Below are 18574 nucleotides of genomic sequence, written 5' to 3'. Positions count from 1 at the left end.
ACAGGCAAGAAGGTTGTTAGCCAAAATGGACAATGCTAACCTATACGTTTAGGTGTAATATATCGTAAACCTTTCTGTAATATACTTTCCTTTCATGCTCCATTCAAACTAATAAAAGTGAATTTAAAGTAGAGCATTGTTTTTTTTTGTTAAAGGCAAAATATAGAATCTAGTATTTCAACTTTCTGCCTTTAGAAACTGATCCATGAAACAGCCCAATAAACCATTCAGCTTCTGGTACTGAGGATTTGAATTGAGTTTTAAAAAATTTGGAAATAAGAAGTTGGTCTCAGTAAATTTGACTGTGAAGCTGTTAGAAAAACCCAATTGCTTCACCAATGCCCCTGACGCTCTTACCCGTTCTGGGTCTGTACGTGACCCCAGTCAAACACCAACGTGTTGACTCTTAAACACCCTTTAAAATGGTCCAACAACACACTCAGTTTGTATCAAACCCAGTGGTTAAAGAAGGCAGCCCACCACCACCTTTCCAGGGCAAACAAGGATGGTCAATAAATACCAGTCTTTCCAGTGATGCTCAAACCCCAGAAACCCCAGGTCAAAATCCTGGAACTCCCTCCCTAACAGCACTGTGGATGTACCTACACCACAGGGACTACAGCAGTTCAAGAAGGCAGCTCACCACCACCTTCTCAAGGACAATTAGGGATGGGCAATAAATGCTGGCCCAGCCAGCGAAGCCCACAACCCGTGAATGAATAAACAAAAACAAAATGAAATCAATGAAACTTCTGCCTTCAATCTTCTCCTCCAATTCACCTATAATGCCCTCGAGATGAATCATTACATGATGGAGGGGTGTAGTCATGAATCCAGGACTCAGAAGGAGCCCAGTAATCTGACTCCTCAACTGATCAACACAGGCCGCCGATGAAATGAAAGAAGTAATTAATCACCGTCATCAAACCCACCCAGTCACAGATTTGTGCACACTGGGGGACATATCTGATTCATGGACTGCAGATGGATCAACATTACAAAGACCCAAGGACACTGCCACAAAGCAGACCCCCTTGTTAAACTCCATTTGCTGTTCCTGAGAACAAACCAAGGGCTGGTCAATCAGCTTGGCTTCAGAAAATGGGAAAGGTCATTGGTTGGATCCAATTACAAGTGAATTCCAAACCCCATTGCACAATGTCCGTGCCATGGCTGCATTTTACACACTCTCACGTTTACCCACTACAGTGTTCCAGGAATGTCTCATTGCATGAGGGGGCTCGACACATGTTTAAATTGTTCAGAAAGAAGATTGGTGCTCTTGGAGAAAACTCTCACCAAGGATGTTGTCATCTAACTGGAACCTGATACATTTAGTGTATCAGAAGGATGATGCATTGGTTGCTGTCTCTCCATCTGTGGAAATTCAAGGCTGGTTTCTCCCAAGTTATGGAGAATTCTAACCAGGATCAGTCTGACCCCCTCATGTCTTCCGTGTGAAGCAGCAATCCCGGAAGCAAAGACCCGTCACCCATTCCTCCAGTTGGAGATAGTCCTAGATGTAGGGTCCGAATTGGGATGGTAATAGTCAGACCAGGAATTCCTCGTCCTGTTGGGACACTGGGCTCGATGATGGCGGAGGAGGGGCAGTTCGAATCTGAAAGTCAAACAGCAATGAAGGATCATGTAAGTCGCCTGTTAAACAGAAACTCAGGCTGTTTAGACCAGAAGTGTTTTTCCCTATAGTATGACACTGTCCCCTCCACCACCCCTCTGGGCTACGCTCAAACTGCAAGGGCTCTTAACCAAAAGGTAGCATTGGGACATCACCTCAAACGCAGAACTGAGATTCCAAACTCTCCTTTGGTATCCTCCATGGCAAAGGGCAACAGACGCATGGGAAAACCACGCCCCCCATGTCACACACGCTATCCTAACTTGGAATTATATCAGCCGTTCATTCACTGTCACTGGTTTAAAATCCTGGAACTCCCTCTCTAACAACACTGTGGGTGTACCTTCATCACATGGACTGCAGTGGTTCAAGAAGGCAGCTCACCACCACTTTCTCAAGGGCAATTAGGGATGGGCCACAAATATCAGTCTTACAAGTGACACCCACATCTTGAGAATAAATAATAAAATAATTAATTTCTATCCCCTCAGGCACCAACATCTGATCAATCATTTGCCTACCTCCCTTCCACATCCATGAGCCAAAATAGTCTGTGTCATCAGGAGATTTGACTACAGGGGGCATCATAATACAGCCTGTTCCTCACAGGCACATCAACCCACCAAGGGTTAATTGAATAGGAACCTTGACTGGATTTCCCCTCTCCACTCTCCAGCCCAAGGTTACTGAAACAAACAAGCAAATTGCAGACCCCTCCTAATGCTCCTAATAACAACAATTTATATTTATATAGCATGTCCAAATGCAGCATGATCTGGACAATAGCCAGGCTTGGACTGACAATTGGCAAGTAACATTCGCGCCACACAAGTGCCAGGCAATGACCATCTCCAACAAGAGAGAATCTAACCATCTCCCTTGACATTCAATGGCATTACCATCACTGAATCCCCCACTATCAACATCCTGGGGGTTACCATTGACCAGAAACTGAAAAAGACTAGCCATGTAAATACTGTGGCTACAAGAGCAGGTCAGATGCTAGGAATCCTGTAGTGAGTAACTCACCTCTTGATTCCCCAAAGCTTGTCCACCATCTACAAGGCACAAGTCAGGAGTGTGATTGAATGCTCTCCACTTGCCTGGATAAGCACAGCTCCAACAACACTCAAGAAGCTTGACACCATCGAGGGCAAAGCAGCCCTCTTGATTGGCACCCCATCCACAAACATGCACTCCCTCTACCACCAATGCACAGTAGCAGCAGTGTGTACCATCTACAAGTTGCACTGCAGGAACTCACCAAGGCCCCTTAGACAGCACCTTCCAAACCCACGACCGCTACCATCTAGAAGGACAAGGTTAGCAGACATATGGGAACACCACCACCTGCAGGTTCCCCTCCAAGCCACTCAACACCCTGACTTGGAAATTTATCGCCATTCCTTCACTGTTGCTAGGTCAAAATCATGGAACTCCCTCCCTAGCACCACTGTGGATGTGCCTGCAGCACATGGACTGCAGTGGTTCAAGAAGGCAGCTCACCATCACCTTCTCAAGGGCGATTAGGGATGGGCAATAAATGCTGGCCCAGCCAGCAACCCCTGCATCCCACGAACGAATAAAAAAAAACATGGCATAAGGTCCCAAGATGCTCATGAGAAGTGTTTATCAAACAAAATGTGACACTGAATCATAGAAGAAGAAATTAAGACAGGTGACCAAAATCTTGGTCAAAGACAGGTTTTCAGGAGCCTCTTATTGGAGAACAGAGAAGTGGAGAAGTTTTGGGAGAGAATTCCAAAACGTTGGACCCAGACAGCTGAAGGCACGGCCACCAATGGTGGGGCAATTAAGATCAGGGACACGCAAGAGGCCTGAATTGGGAAGAGCACAGAGTTCTCAGAAGATTGTAAGGCTAGTGGAGACGACAAGGACATGGAGGAGCGAGTCAGTTCAGGGATTTGAAAATAAGGACGAGTATTTTAAAATTGAGGTGATGTGGGACCAGGAGCCAATGTAGATCAGTGGGCTCAGGGGTGATGAGTGAATGGGACTTGGTTCGAGTTGCGATACAGGCAGCGGACATTTTGGAGGGAACAGCCCAGAAGTCAAAACTAGAACTTCATGGGGTACATGGCTCACAGGGCGATGCATTTCCCCACAGCGACCAGCAGTTCAATGATGGCAGGTTGCAAATTACTATTTTTTAGATCAATTCTCTTACTGGTCTAAGTCGTCCAGCAGGCATTTCGGCAATAGGCTCCTGGATCTGGGATTCCTCCTTCTGGGCGCCAGAAACTGTAAGGGGAATAAAGTGGAATTAACTGTCCTTGCTCAAGAGTCCCTGAAACTTGTACACTCACAGTTAATGTTGGACATATCTCTGGAGGATTTATCGCATAACCTTCATCTGTCCCATAAGGGCAGACAGCCTTTTCTCCAAATCAGCAAGTTGTAATTATAGACCAGTTCCTTCCACAGAAAAATCAAACAAATGAACTAAGAACATAACATAAGAAATAGTAGCAGGAGTAAACCATATGGCCCTTTGAGCCTCTCCGCTATTCAATGCGATCAAGGCTGATCTTCAGCCTCAACCACACCTTCCCATTCATTTCCTATATCCTCCGAAAGACCCAAAATCTGTCTATCTCAGGCTCTCAGCCTTAAATATCTTCATCAATGGGGCATCCACAACCATCCAGGGTAGAGATTCCAAAGATGTTAGGAAGGGCATCCTTGGTCAAGGAAGTGGATTTTGAGGATAAATGGAGACAGAGACAAAAGAGGGAGGGCAATCCAGAGCTGATACCCCCAAGGCACTGTCACAAGGGGCGGGGTGAAGGAACAGAGGAACAGGAGAAGGCCATTCAGCCCCCGGAGGCTGTTCTGCCATTTAACAAGGTCATGGTTGGCTCATAGCTTAACTGCATCCACTTGTCTCAGCTCCATATCCCTTAATACCCTCGGCTACCAAAAACCTATTGATCTCAGATTGAAAATTTTAAATGAGCTAGCATCTTGTGGACGAGAGTTTCACACTCCTATCACTGTTTACAAGGAGTGTCTCCTAACTTCCTGCTTGAATGGCCTGACTCTGTTTTTAAGGTGATGACCCCCCTCCAAAACTCCCCCACCTGTAGAAAAAAATTGCTCTCTATCTACCCTATCAATGCCTTTTAAAATCACTCCTTAACTTTCTAACTTCCAGGGAATACAAGCCCAGTTTATGTAATTTCTCCTCATAATCTAACCCTGGGAGCCCTGGTAACATTGGGTGGAAATGTACGGCAGGGGGATTTTATGTTCCCACCGAAGTCAATGGAGTTTATCTTACGGCCCCGTCCCTGCCGGGATGGGGCCGTCAAATACCGGCCATTCCGGTGAATCCGCTCTGGATTCCCTCCAAGGCCAATATATCCTCTCTAAGGCGCGGTGCCCAGAAAGGAACGCAGTACTCCAGAGCAAAATGAATGGAGTTAAGATACAGGTCAGCCATGATCTCATTGAATGGTGGAATAGGTTTGAGGGGCTGAATGGCTTCCACCTATTTCTCCGTAACAGACAAGGGACTGAATGGGCTCCTCTTTCTCCTGTGTAATGGGCTTGAAGGGATGACTAATCTCCTCTTCTACGCAAGACTCAATGTGTCTAACAACACACTAAATGTACTTACTGCCGTTAGGTGACACCTGGAGTCTCTCTTGCTGTGTGGATCCCGCACTGTGAAACACCATCAAGCCAGAGTCAGGAGCAGGAGGAGAGAACGGAGGAGGGGACAGCAAAGTGGGATCCTGGGAAATAAAGCAAGGTGGTGAACAACTGTTCAGCTGCAGCGTCCAAGCATCAGAGTGAACCAGTGCAAAGCAACTCAATTAACAAACTGTAGAGTCTCACTCCCAACTCCCTCCTGATCTCAGGAGGTGAATGTTCCACCCTCTGCAATGACCAGGAAACAGCCCAAGTCGTGTTGCTGGCTTGGATGTGGGGGTTGGAAGGGTTAACGGCAAACTGTAAGGAGTATCGCAGGACACAGAGCAATGTGGGTGGGGGGAAGGGAGGAAAAGGGAGAGAGTTCAATATGGAAAGAAGATAGAGATACATTCAGTTGAGAGAGAGAGAGACAGGGTGACGAGTAGAGGCAGTGGGATCGATGCATGTATCTTTAAAAAGCAAGATTACAAGTGCTAAGAAGTATGGATGAATGATGGATTCTCCCTCCCATCGCTTCAACAGATGGGTGCTCAGCAAAGAGACCAGTTGTTCACTGTCTAGGTTGGCATTGTCTCTTATGCAATGCTAAACCAAATCTTGATTTGCAGATCCGATTGCAAGTGTTTCACATGAAGTTGCTGTTGGAAGGGTGGGTGAAGACACTGGCTTTACCACGTGCTTGTTTGTTCTGTAGGAACCTGACTCTGTTCTCCACAAATATTGAGATTGCTCGATGATAGAGATTTCTCCATTTGAATCTGTCCAAGGTTGTTCATTTTTTCCCCCATGAAGCCCTCTTACAGGCTAAGAGGTATATGAAAGGGCAAATGGGATTCAAAATTTTATCTAAAGGGGCACTGAATACAGAAGGTAGGAGGTGACAATGAATTGGTATAGGATATTGTTTGGATCATAGCTGGAGTATTTAATGCTGTGCTGGGATACCTCATTATCGGGAAGGTATTAGAGGGCAAGGGAAGAGAGCAGTGACGATTAATAGAATGGGAGCAGGAATAGGAAGGGAGAGCTTATGATGAAAACTCCAGGAAACAGAAGGACCACAGAGGGAGGAAGGGGAAGTTAAGTCATCACCCGTTGTTGGCACAGAGGCAAGATCATAAAAGTGTTAAATGAGCTAGACCAAGTCTGCACAGACTGATTAAAAGCCGCAAACTTCCTGTGTACAGTACCAGCACTGGCTCCAGCTCCAGATCTGTCCCTTCCCCAACCAGCAGCTCAACGAGCAAGGAAGGAAACACTCCGACTCGGCCATTGAACTCTCCTTCCCAGAATCCATCATCCACTCCGCGCTCACCGGTGTGAAGGATCTTGATCAGGCTACCTTCAGGGAAACACAGCTCCTCCGCACTCTGTCCCTCGTAATTGTACAACGCCCTGGCCAAGCATGCTGTGGAAAACAACATCCCCAAAATCAGCTCCTCAATGTAGCTGCCACTGCAGCCCAGAGATGTTGTGAGGATAAGCCCTCCTTAAACAAACCATGAGCCATCCAGTTACAGTAAAGTCAAGGCAGTACCATCCAAACCCACAACCCCTTGACATCTAGGAGGACAAGGGCAGCAGGTGCATAGGAACACCATCACCTGCAAGTTCCCCTCCAAGCTACACACCATCCCAATATGGACATATATCACTCATTTGTTGCTCCCTTAGTAACGCCCCCCTCTGATAAGGCACTGAGAGGGGCAGTTCTGATGGAGTGCGGCAGTGTCAGAGTGGCAGTTCTGAGGGAGTGCAGCAGTGTCAGAGTGGCAGTTCTGAGGGAGTGCAGCAGTGTCAGAGTGGCAACACCAATGGAGTGCTGCACTGTCAAGGCAATGCCAGAGGGACAATAGTGAGGGAGTGCTGCACTATCAAAGGGGCAGTACTGAGGCTGGATTTTGTGCTCATGCCTCCAGAGTGGGACTTGAACTCGGAACCTCTTGATTCAGAGGTGAGGGAGAGGGCTTCCCCCTGAGTTTTGACTAAAATTCTCCCCTTTGTTCCCACAGCCTAAGGGTTTTTAAAAGCAAAACCTGCTGCCAATGACTCAACGTTCCCCGATTCACCTCTTCTTCTCTCGGTACCTGATTGTTGCCAGCTAGGGGAAGGCAGACCCTGTCCTCTGGTCCCACACCCAACCTCCATAATGGGTGAGATATCAAGATTGGACCTACCTCCATCTGCAGCCTTCTCCAGGCCACTGCTACCCATCAGTTCCTGCTCAGCAGAACTACTGGACGATGTGTAAGAAGTGATATCAGAGGAAGTTACTGCTGAGATCCTGCTGGACAGACTGTTACCACATGGGAATTGGAGATACTTTTCAGGAACGTAGCCTATTTGGCCAGACTTATTCCGAGCCTAACGAAGGGGGAGAGAAAAGAGATTGAAAATAAAACGGAGAATCATAAGCAAATTAAATCAAGACTGCAGAGGTTTAAAGAGCTCTGCCATAAGGGGGTGGAGGTTTAGCGCAGGGACACCTTGGTCAAACTAATAGAACCACATGCAAATAGCGGGCATCACAAAATCTCGGCCTCCTCCGGAGGTTCCCAGCATCACAGGTGCCAATCTTCAGCCAATTCAATTCACTCCATGTGATATCAAGAAACAGCTGAAGGCACTGGATAGTGCAAAGACTATGGGCCCTGACAATATTCCGGCAATAGTACTGAAGACTTGTGCTCCAGAAATTGCCGCGCCCCAAGCTGTTCCAGTGCAGTTACAACACTGGCATCTACCCAGCTATGTGGAAAATTGCCCAGGTATGTCCTGTACACAGAAAGCAGGACAAATCCAACCCGGCCAATTACCGCCCCATCAGTCTATTCTCCATCACCAGTAAAGTAATGGAAGGGAGTCATCAACAGTGCTATCAAGCAGCACTTGCTTAGCAATAACCTGCTCACTGATGCTCAGTTTGGGTTCCGCCAGGGCCACTCAGCTCCTGACCTCATTACAGCCTTGGGTCAAACATGGACAAAAGAGCTCAACCCCCAAGGTGAGGTGAGAGTGACTACACTTAACATCAAGGCAGCATTTGACTGAGTGTGGCATCAAGGAGCCCCAGAAAAACTGGAGTCAATGGGAATCAGGGGGAAAACTCTCCACTGGTTGGAGTCATACCGAGCACAAAGGAAGATGGTTGTGGTTGTTGGAGGTCAGTCGTCTCGGCTCCAGGACATCACTGCAGGAGTCCCTCAGGGTAGTGTCCTCGTCCCAACCATTTTCAGCTGCTTCATCACTGACCTTCCTTCCATCATAAGGTCAGAAGTGGAGATGTTCGCTGATGTTCAGCACCATCCTCGACTCCTCAGACACTGAAGCAGTCTATGTCCAGGACCTGGACAACATCCAGGCTTGAGCTGCCAAGTGGCAAGTAACATTCATGCCACACAAGTGTCAGGCAATGACCATCTCCAACAAGGGAGAATCCAACCCTTGCCCCTTGATGTTCAATGGCATTACCATCACAGAATCCCCCATTTTCAACATCATGGGGGTTACCATTGACCAGAAACTGAACTGGACTGGACTAGCCATGTAAATACTGTGACTACAAGAGCAGGTCAGGGGCTAGGAATCGTGCGACAAGTAACTCACCTCCTGACTCCCCAAAGCCTGCCCACCATCTACAATACACAAGTCAGGAGTGTGATGGAATACTCCCCACTTGCCTGGATGAGTGCAGCTCCCACAATGCTCAAGAAGCTTGACACCATCTAGGACAAAGCAGCCCGCTTGATTGGCACCACATCCACAAACATTCACTCCCTCCACCATTGACGCACAGTAGCAGCAGTGTGTACCATCTACAATATGCACTGCAGGAATTCACCAAGGCTCCTTCGACAGCACCTTCCAAACCCACGATCACGAGGGCAGCAGACATATGGGAACACCACCACCTGGAAGTTCCCCTCCAAGTCACTCACCATCCTGGCTTGGAAATATATCCCCATTCCTTCACTGTCGCTGGGTCCTGGAACTCCCTTCCTAACAGTACTGTGGGTGTACCTACACCACCACATGGACTGCAGCGGTTCAAGAAGGCGGCTCACAACCACCTTGTCAAGGGCGACTAGGGATGGGCAATAAATGCTGGCCCAGCCAGCGACACCCACATCCCATGAATGAATAAATAAAAATCAAAAGTGCATCAAGCCTTGGAGATGGTATAGAGGACGTTTAACAGGACGTTACCAAGGATTAAGGGGAGTTCAACTAAATGGAGAGATGGGGGAAGTGGGGGCTGTTCTCCTTTGAGCAACTAATTATTCATAGGGCAAAATGTTTAGCTCGGTGGGTGGACGTGTGCCCGACCCGCTTGAGCGTGAAATGACACGCATTGACCTCGGGCAAGCGTCCTGGCGTCAACATGCAGCCGCGTGCCAGAGTCAGCAGCACACCCGCCGACAATTCAAAGGCCTGTTAAGGCCATTAAAGGATCAATTGGATAGAATTTTTCGCTGCCTGACCAACCTTATGGTTGGCGGGGCAGGCGAAGAGGCCAAGCGGACTTTGCACATTTTAGGAAACCTCATCCGCGGACGGGTGAGGTTTATTAAAGCAAATAAAAATAAAATTTAAAATTGAATTAATAACATGTCCCTCCAGAGTCACATGAGGGGACATGTTTTATAACATGTTTAATTTCTTTATTATTTTTATTTTAAACTCTTCATCTCCCTGAGGCAGCTCTGTGCCTCTGGGAGGTTTTCCAGCGCTCACTCGCACTCGCCCCCGCTTACCCTCCTCCCTCCCGCATGGGCAGCGCTGAGTGCTGCTGCTCACCTTTCTCGCTGGGTGGGCCTTCATTGTCGGCCAGCGACAAATCGCCTTCCAGCCTCAACCGCAGGCGGCCAGGGTGAAATTCTGCCCATAGACTCATAGGCTGATATTGTACAGAAGGAGGTGGCCATTTGGCCCTTCATGCCTGTGCCGGCTCTTTGACAGAACTGTCCAATTAATCCCACTTTCCAGATGTCTGCAGACCTTACTTGCTCTATCGTAATTTTCCATGTTTTGGTTAGGGAAAAATGAATGACAGCATGGTGGGGGAAGACTGGGAAATAGGGACTAATTGGTCAGCTCTTTCAAGGAGCCAGCACTAACAAAAGTGGGCGCAATGGTCTCCTGTGTAGGATCAAAGAAAGAGCATGGATAGAAACTCCACTCAGAGCATATATCAAACTGGGCTACGGCTCCCTCAACGTTGTGAATCTTCATCATTGTTTCTCTGGTGAGGTGACAGATAGCGAGCACCCCTGGGAGATGGATCAAGACTTAATGGTCCAAAATCTTCACACAACTTCTGACCTATACACAGCTTCCCCAAGCCCCTACTGAGTCTACAACACTGTGGTTGGGTTGTATGGTTATACAGTACTCTACCCTCCTACTGCTTTCTTGTCTCTTATTGAACTTTTCTGAACTTAAACTTAGCCTAAACGTCATGAAAAAAAAGTAACTAAATTTGGACTTTCCCTCGGAAAGAGAAATATTGTGTTTGAAATTGGAGATTGTGTCTGACCACAGAATAGAATCGGTTGATGTTTGGAGTCTAGCAGTTCTTGTAAATCACCATTTTTGAAAAACTTTTTCAGAAAGAACTTGCATTTTATGAAGTGCCTTTCACAGCTTGCAGACATCACAAAGCCCTGAATCCCAGCTCAGTCAGTGAGAGACCAGCCCTGAATCCCAGCTCAGTCAGTGAGAGACCAGCCCTGAATCCCAGCTCAGTCAGTGAGAGACCAGCCCTGAATCCCAGCTCAGTCAGTGAGAGACCAGCCCTGAATCCCAGCACAGTCAGCGAGAGACCAGCCCTGAATACCAGCTCAGTCAGCGAGAGACCAGCCCTGAATCCCAGCTCAGTCAGCGAGAGACCAGCCCTGAATCCCAGCTCAGTCAGCGAGAGACCAGCCCTGAATCCCAGCTCAGTCAGCGAGCGACCAGCCCTGAATCCCAGGTCAGTCAGCGAGAGACCAGCCCTGAATCCCAGCTCAGTCAGCGAGAGACCAGTCCTGAATCCCAGCTCAGTCAGCGAGAGACCAGCCCTGAATCCCAGGTCAGTCAGCGAGAGACCAGCCCTGAATCCCAGCTCAGTCAGCGAGAGACCAGCCCTGAATCCCAGCTCAGTCAGCGAGAGACCAGCCCTGAATCCCAGCTCAGTCAGCGAGAGACCAGCCCTGAATCCCAGCTCAGTCAGCGAGAGACCAGCCCTGAATCCCAGCTCAGTCAGCGAGAGACCAGCCCTGAATCCCAGCTCAGCCAGCGAGTCAATGGAAGAGGAAGGGGTCCATGCTGAACAATCTCCACCAAACTCACCTTCACCCAATCCTCCATGTCGCCATCTTCAATCACCTCGAGCTGCTCTTCTAGAGTGATAGTCAGTTCATCAGACTGTGTGGCCTGTGCACAGGAGGAAAGAGACAGAGGAAATCACCTATTGGTTTTATAGACAGAGGCACAAAAGCAAAGAAATTATGCTAAACCGTATACAACGCTGGTTCAGCCTCAGGTGGAGTATTGTGTCCAATTCTGGGCACCACATTTCAGGAAGGATGTCAAGGCCGTGGAGAGGGTGCAGAGGAGGTTTACTACAAAGGTACCATGGATGTGGAGGTTATGTGGAGAAACCAGGGATGTGGATAAATACTTGAAAAGGAAATATTTGCTGGTCTATGGGGAAAGATCAGGGGAGTGGCACTAATTGGATAGCTCTTTCAAGGAACCAGCATCAGCACAGTGGGCTGAGTGACCTCCTTCTGTGTTGTAAGATTCAATGCCCTTTTCAGCGAGCATACGCAATCTCCCCCCGTGAATGTACGCGGGGCAGCAACAGGCCAGGACTTTGAGGCAAAGTTCCTCATTAACAAAGTACAAACGCGAGCTGCAGGCAAGACCATGGGAAACAAACAATAAAATACTGGCATAAAACTACCAAACATGGTGCAGGCATAACAAGCTTCATCGGTTGGGTAATCTTACACCTCACGCTCTGTTAATCAGGATACAGAGTGAGTTTGTGTGGCCGACACAAGCAAGGTGGGCATTGCAACTGAGTCCCTTCTTGTTAAAGTCATAGAGTCATAGAGGTCTACAGCACAGAAAAAGGCCCTTCGGCCCATCGAGTCTGTGCCAGTCAAACAAGTACCTAACTATTCTAATCCCGTTTCCCAACACTAGGCCCATAGCCTTGTATGCCATGGCGTTGCAAGTGCACATCTAAATACTTCTTAAATGTTATGAGGGTTTCTGCTTCTACCACCCTTTCAAGCAGTACGTTCCAGATTCCCACCATCCTCTGGGTCAAAAAATTCCTCACATCCCCTCTAAACCTCCTGCCCCTTACCTTAAATCTATGCCCCCTGGTTATTGATCCCTTCACCAAGGGGAGAAGTTCCTTCCTGTCCACCCTATCTATGTCTCTCATAATTTTATACACCTCAATCATGGCTCCCCTCAATCTCCTCTGCTCCAGGGAAAATGACCCCAGTCTATCCAAATTCTCCTCATAACTAAAACTCTCCAGTCCAGGTAACATCCTCTCTCTAGTGCAATCACATCCTTCCTATAATGCGGATTCCAGAATTACACGCAATACTCTAGCTGTGGCCTAACCAACATTTTATACAGTTCCAGCATAACCTCCCTGCTCTTATATTCTATGCCTTGGATAATAAAGGTAAGTATCCCATATGCCTTCTTAACCACTTTATCTACCTTAAGAGACCGGTGGACATGCACACCAAGGTCCCTCTGATCCTCACTACTTCCTAGGGTCCTACCATTCATCGTGTATTCCAATACCTTGTTTGTCCTGCCGAAGTGCATCACCTCACACTTATCTGGTTTAAATTCCATTTGCCAGTGATCAGCCCATCTGACCAGCCCGTCTATATCCTCTTGTAATCTAAGGCTATCCTCCTCATTATTTACCACCCAACCAATTTTCATGTCATCTGCGAATTTACTGATCAAACCTCCTACATTCAAGTCCAAATCATTTATATATACCACAAACAGCAAGAGACCCAACACCAATCCCTGTGGAACCCCACTGGACACAGGCATCCAGTCACAAAAACACCCCTCGACCATCACCCTCTGCTTCCTGTCACTCAGCCAATTCTGGATCCAATTTACCAAATTGCCTTGGATCCCATGGGCTCTTACCTTTGTTATCAGTCGCTCATGCAGGACCTTATCAAAAGCCTTGCTGAAGCCCAAGTAGACTACGTCAAATGCATTGCCCTCATCTACACACCTGGTGACCTCTTCCAAAAATTCAATCAAATTGGTCAGACATGACCTCCCCTTAACAAAACCATGCTGACTGTCCTTGATTAATCCCTGCCTCTTCAAGTGTAGATTAATTCTGTCCCTCAGAATTGCTTCCAAAAGTTTCCCCACCACTGAGGTTAGACTGACTGGACTGTAGTTCCCTGGTTTATCACTTCCTTCTTGAATAACGGTACCACATTGGCTGCCCTCCAGTCCTCTGGCACCTCTCCTGTGGCTAGAGAGGTATTGAAAATTATTGCCAGTGCCCCTACTATCTCCTCCCTTGCCTCACTCAACAGCCTGGGATACATTTCATCCAGGCCTGGAGATTTATCTACTTTTAAGCCTGCCAGACCACTTAGAACCTCCTTCCTTTCTATGCTAATTTCTTTAATTATATCACAGTCCTTCTGCCTGATTTCTATACCCACGTCGTCCCTCTCACTTGTGAACACTGACACAAAATATTAATTTAGAACCCTACCTATGTCTTCCGGCTCCACACACAAATTACCACTATGGTCCTTAATGGGCCCTACTCTTTCCCTAGTTATCCTCTTACTCTTAATGTACTTGTAAAATAACTTTGGATTTTCCTTTATTTTACCAGCCAACATTTTTTCATGTCCGATTTTTGCTCTCCTAAATTTGCTTTTTAAGTTCCCCCCTACACATTCTATACTCCTCTAGGGCTTCCACTGTTTTGAGCCCTTGGTATCTGCTATAAGCCTCCCTTTTTCTCTTTATCCAATCCGGTATGTCCCTCGACAGCCAGGGTTCCATGGATTTGTTGGTCCCACCCTTTATCTTTACTAGAATATGTTGGCCCTGTACTCCCCCTATTCCCTTCTGGAATGAGTCCCACTGCTCTGATGCAGATTTACCTAAAGTTAGCTGCTCCCAGTCCACTCTGGCCAAATCATATCTGATCTTATTAAAATCGGCCTTCCCCCAATTTAGAACTCTGATTTCTGGCCCATCCTTGTCCTTTTCCATAACAACCTTGAATCTAATGGAGTTATGATCACTGTCTGCAAAATTCTCCCCTGATACCTCTACCACTTGCCCGGCTTCATTCCCCAAAATTAAGTCCTGGACCTCCCCCTCTCTTGTAGGACCTTCTATGTACTGGCTTAAAAAGCTCTCCTGGATGCATTTTAAGAATTCCGCTCCCTCTAAACCTATCACACTATGACTAACCCAGTTAATGTTGGGGAAGTTGAAATCCCCCCACTATCACTACCCTATTATTTTTACACTTCTCTGAAATTTGCCTACATATTTGCTCTTCTTTTTCTCTCTGACTGTTTGGGAGCCTATAGTACACTCAGCAATGTGATTGCTCCTTTTTTGTTTTTCAGTTCTACCCGTATGGCTTCATTTGAGGAGCCTTCTAAGATGTCATCCCTCCTTACTGCTGTAATTGACTCCTTGATCAATATTGCGATACCCCCTCCTCTTTTACCTCCTTCCCTGTCTTGCCTGAAGACCCTATATCCTGGAATATTGAGCTGCCAATCCTGCCCCTCTCTCAGCCATGTCTCTGTGACAGCAATGTTCTCGCGCAGAGTTCCTTGAGAGCTACTCAGCAAGGACTCACAGGATTATAAGGCAATGGCGTAGTGGTATTGTCACTGGACTGGTAATCCAGAGACCCAGGGTAATGCTCTGGGGACCTGGGTTTGAATCCCACCATGGCAGAGGGTGGAATTTGAATTCAATATAAAATTCTGGACTTAAAAGTGTAATGATGACCATTAAACTATTGTTGATTGTCATAAAAAACCCATCTGGTTCACTAATGTTCTTTAGGGAAGCAAATCTGCTGTCCTTACCTGGTCTGACCTACGTGTGACTCCAGACTCACAGCAATGTGGTTGACTCTTAAATGCCCTCTGAACAAGGGCAATTAGGGATGGATAATAAATGCTGGCCTAGCCAGCGATACCCACATCCCATGAACGAATAAAAAAATTGATCAGACCAGGAACCCATTTGCCATCCCATCTCGAGCCCAGTGATGCAGGGTCCTATGGTGTCAGAGGAGTAGTCCTGAGGGAGTGCCGCATAGTCAGAGGGTCAGTAACAAGGAAGGGCTGCACAATCACCGAGAGTACCGAGGGGGTGCTGCATGAAGAGTCAGTACTAAGGGAGTGCTGCATTGTCAGAGGGTCGGTACTGAGGGGCTACTGCACTGTCGGAGGGTCAGTACCGAGGGAGCACCATGCTGTCAGATGGTCAATACTGAGTGACTGCTGCACTGTCAGAGGGGCAGAACTGAGGGAGCACATGATGGGTGGAGGGGCAGCACTGGGGGAGTGCTGCACTGTCAGAGGGGCTGTTGTTTTAATGGTTTGTTAAATTGAGGTCCCACCTGCTCTCGCAGATGGATGTAAAAAAATAAGTCCCCGGTCTATATTTCAAAGAAGAGCAGGGGTTGAGAGGTGCTCATTCTTGTGTCCAGCAGAATGGTTATTCCCTAACCGACATCAGTAAAACAAGTTCTTTCATCACTATCCCATTGCTGTGATTATAGGTTCAAGTCTCTGGAGTGGGGCTTGAAACCACAGTCTCTCTAATTCAGAAGTGAGAACACTACACACTGAGCTACGACTGCACTGGAGCCAAGAAGATTGCTGACCCACTCACCTGGTAACTATAGAGTACTTTACAGAGCACAGGGTATACACGAGCAGAACCGACTTGGTTTGACTCGCTGTTCTCATCAAAGATCTCATTGTTGTCATCAAACTCCTCAAAATCAGTGAAATCCAACTCGTCAAACTGTCAAAATAACAAGTAAATTGAAAGTCGTGGCAGGCAACTGTAATAGGAAGGAGAGAGAAAGAGACAGAGAGAGACAGGGACAGAGAGAAGCACATAGGGGAGAGAGAGAGGACCAGAGAAAGAGAGAGAGAGAAGTCCAGAGAAAGGGTGGGAGAAAGAGAAAGAGGCGGGGGAAGAGAAAAAGAGGCGGGGGAAGAGAAAAAGAGGAGAGGAAGAGAGAAAGGGGGAAGAGAGAAAGAAAGGGAAGAGAGAAAGAGGGGGAAGAGAGGGGGGGAGAGAGAAAGAGGGGGAAGAGAGGGGGGGAGAGAGAAAGGGGGGGAAGAGAGAAAGGGGGAAGAGAGAAAGGGGGGAAGAGAGAAAGGGGGGAAGAGAGAAAGGGGGGAAGAGAGAAAGGGGGGAGAGAGAAAGGAGAGGAGAGAGAGAAAGGAGAGGAGAGAGAGAAAGGGGAGGAGAGAGAAAGGGGGGAGAGAGAAAGAGGGGGGGAAGGAGAGAAAGAAGGGTGAAGAGAGAAATGGGGGGAAGAGAGAAAGGGGGGGAAGAGAAAGAGGGAGAGTGGGAGAGAGAGATAGGCAGATACAGAGGCAGATTGAGAGAGTGAGAGAAGAACCGAGAGAGAGAGGAACTTAAAAAGTTTGAGAGAGAGAGAGAGACAGAAAGGTAGTCACAGAGAGTTAGGGAAAGACGGATATAGAGAGAGAGAGAGAGAGAGAGAAACAGAGGCAGACAGAGAGGAAGAGACGAAAAGAGGCAAACACAGAAGTAGAGAGAGGGAGAGACAGAAAGAAAGAGAGAGAGAGAGAGAGAGAGACAGGGCACAGAAAGATGGGGGAGGGGAAACAGAGAAAGAGAGAAAGTTTGACTTTAACTCTCTGACAATGATGTTGCTGTATGTTGGAGACACCCTGGACAATGTGACACAGTCTGTTTGGTACATTTTATATAGGTTTTACTCCTGATACAGTGCTGTGTTTGAAACTTTCTCACCTCTGGGGTCATGCCTCCATTTGACACTCTAGCCTCACTCAGCTTCCTCTCTCTTTCCAGCTCCTCACTTGCTTGATTCATGGTGCTGACCAGCCACGTGTCCACCTCGAGTCCAGCCTCACGCAGCAGGTTCAAGCGTGAAGCTGCCTTCAACTTGCTCGTCTGAGTGAGAAACATAAAGATACAATTGCTCAGGAACGGCCAAGATGTTCCTCCAACCCATTCCAGCTGCAGGGCCAATCCAATCCCACCCCAACCCCATTTTTTGGGATTATTGCACCTTTTCAGCAACTAAATAAGTCTCGGAGACTAGGAAAAGCCCAGCAGGGACTTTAATTATCTGAATATAGACTGCGGTCGTCATAGTGGAAAAGGCAGAGAGGGGCAAGAGTTCCCAGAGTGAGAAAGGAGGCACTGCTAAGCCTGATTCTTGTGAATGAGGTGGGCTAAGTGAATCAAGTGTCGGTAAGGGAACGTTTAGGGTACAATCATTGTATCATAGGGTGTAGGTTGGCTATGGAAAGAAACAAAGAACAATCAACCCCTAGTAAGAATAACTAACTGAGAGAAAGACAACTTCAATGGGGTACGAATGGATCTGGGCCGAATAAATTGGAATCAAAGGTTGGCAAGAGAAATGGTAACTGAAAAATGAGCTATGTTTAAAGAAGAGATAGTTCGGGTACAATCAAGGTATATTCTCATGAAGGGGTAAGGTGGGGCAAACATATCCAGAGCTTCCTTGATAATGAAAGAGATAGAGATTAAGATGAAGCAGAAAATGTGTGCTTATGACAGATGTCAGGTGGATAAATACAACTGAGAACCAAGGTGAATATAGAAGGTTCAGAGGGGAGGCGAAAAAGCAAATAGAGGGTATGAAAAGAGATTGGCCGCTGACTAAAAAGGGAATCTTAAAGTCTTCCATAGGCACATAAATAGTAAGATGGTGGTAAAAGGAGGAGCGGGGCCAATTAGGGACTGAAAAGGGATTTCCACATGGAGGCAGTAGGCATGGCTGAGGTACTAAATGAATACTTTGCAGCTGTCTTCACCAAGGAAGAAGATGCTGTGCAGCTCCTGGTGGAAGGGGAGGTAGTTCAGACACTTGGAGGGTTTAAACTTGATAAGGAGATGTTGAATAGGTTGTCAGTTGATAAGACATCAGAACTGGATGAGATACATCCAAGTATAGTGAGG

General features: G+C 47.2%; 2 protein-coding genes across 3 annotated transcripts in view; both read right to left on the bottom strand.

The window, feature by feature from the left end:
• The window catches only part of hdac3 (histone deacetylase 3), a 177004-nt gene that overhangs the window by 61585 nt on the left and 96845 nt on the right, over positions 1 to 18574 (bottom strand). The gene's annotated exons all lie outside the window — the stretch shown is intronic.
• LOC144686018 (F-BAR and double SH3 domains protein 2-like) overlaps positions 1414 to 18574 on the bottom strand; it is a 78706-nt gene continuing 61545 nt past the window's right edge. The window contains exons 13-20 of one of the 2 annotated variants that reach the window (XM_078551139.1): positions 17375 to 17536; positions 16253 to 16387; positions 11645 to 11728; positions 7492 to 7678; positions 6505 to 6722; positions 5277 to 5394; positions 3825 to 3898; positions 1414 to 1618 (exon numbers count right to left, since the gene is read on the bottom strand). In XM_078551139.1, the coding sequence (XP_078407265.1) occupies positions 1550 to 1618; positions 3825 to 3898; positions 5277 to 5394; positions 6505 to 6722; positions 7492 to 7678; positions 11645 to 11728; positions 16253 to 16387; positions 17375 to 17536 (1047 nt within the window). In that variant the 3' untranslated portion in view covers positions 1414 to 1549. The remainder of the gene's footprint in view (positions 1619 to 3824; positions 3899 to 5276; positions 5395 to 6504; positions 6723 to 7491; positions 7679 to 11644; positions 11729 to 16252; positions 16388 to 17374; positions 17537 to 18574) is intronic. The other variant, XM_078551141.1, reaches the window with a different exon arrangement.

The sequence above is a fragment of the Cetorhinus maximus genome, chromosome 10 (assembly GCF_964194155.1).
Source record: "Cetorhinus maximus chromosome 10, sCetMax3.hap1.1, whole genome shotgun sequence".
NCBI lineage: Eukaryota > Metazoa > Chordata > Chondrichthyes > Lamniformes > Cetorhinidae > Cetorhinus > Cetorhinus maximus.
This window is presented reverse-complemented; position numbering and strand designations above follow the sequence as displayed.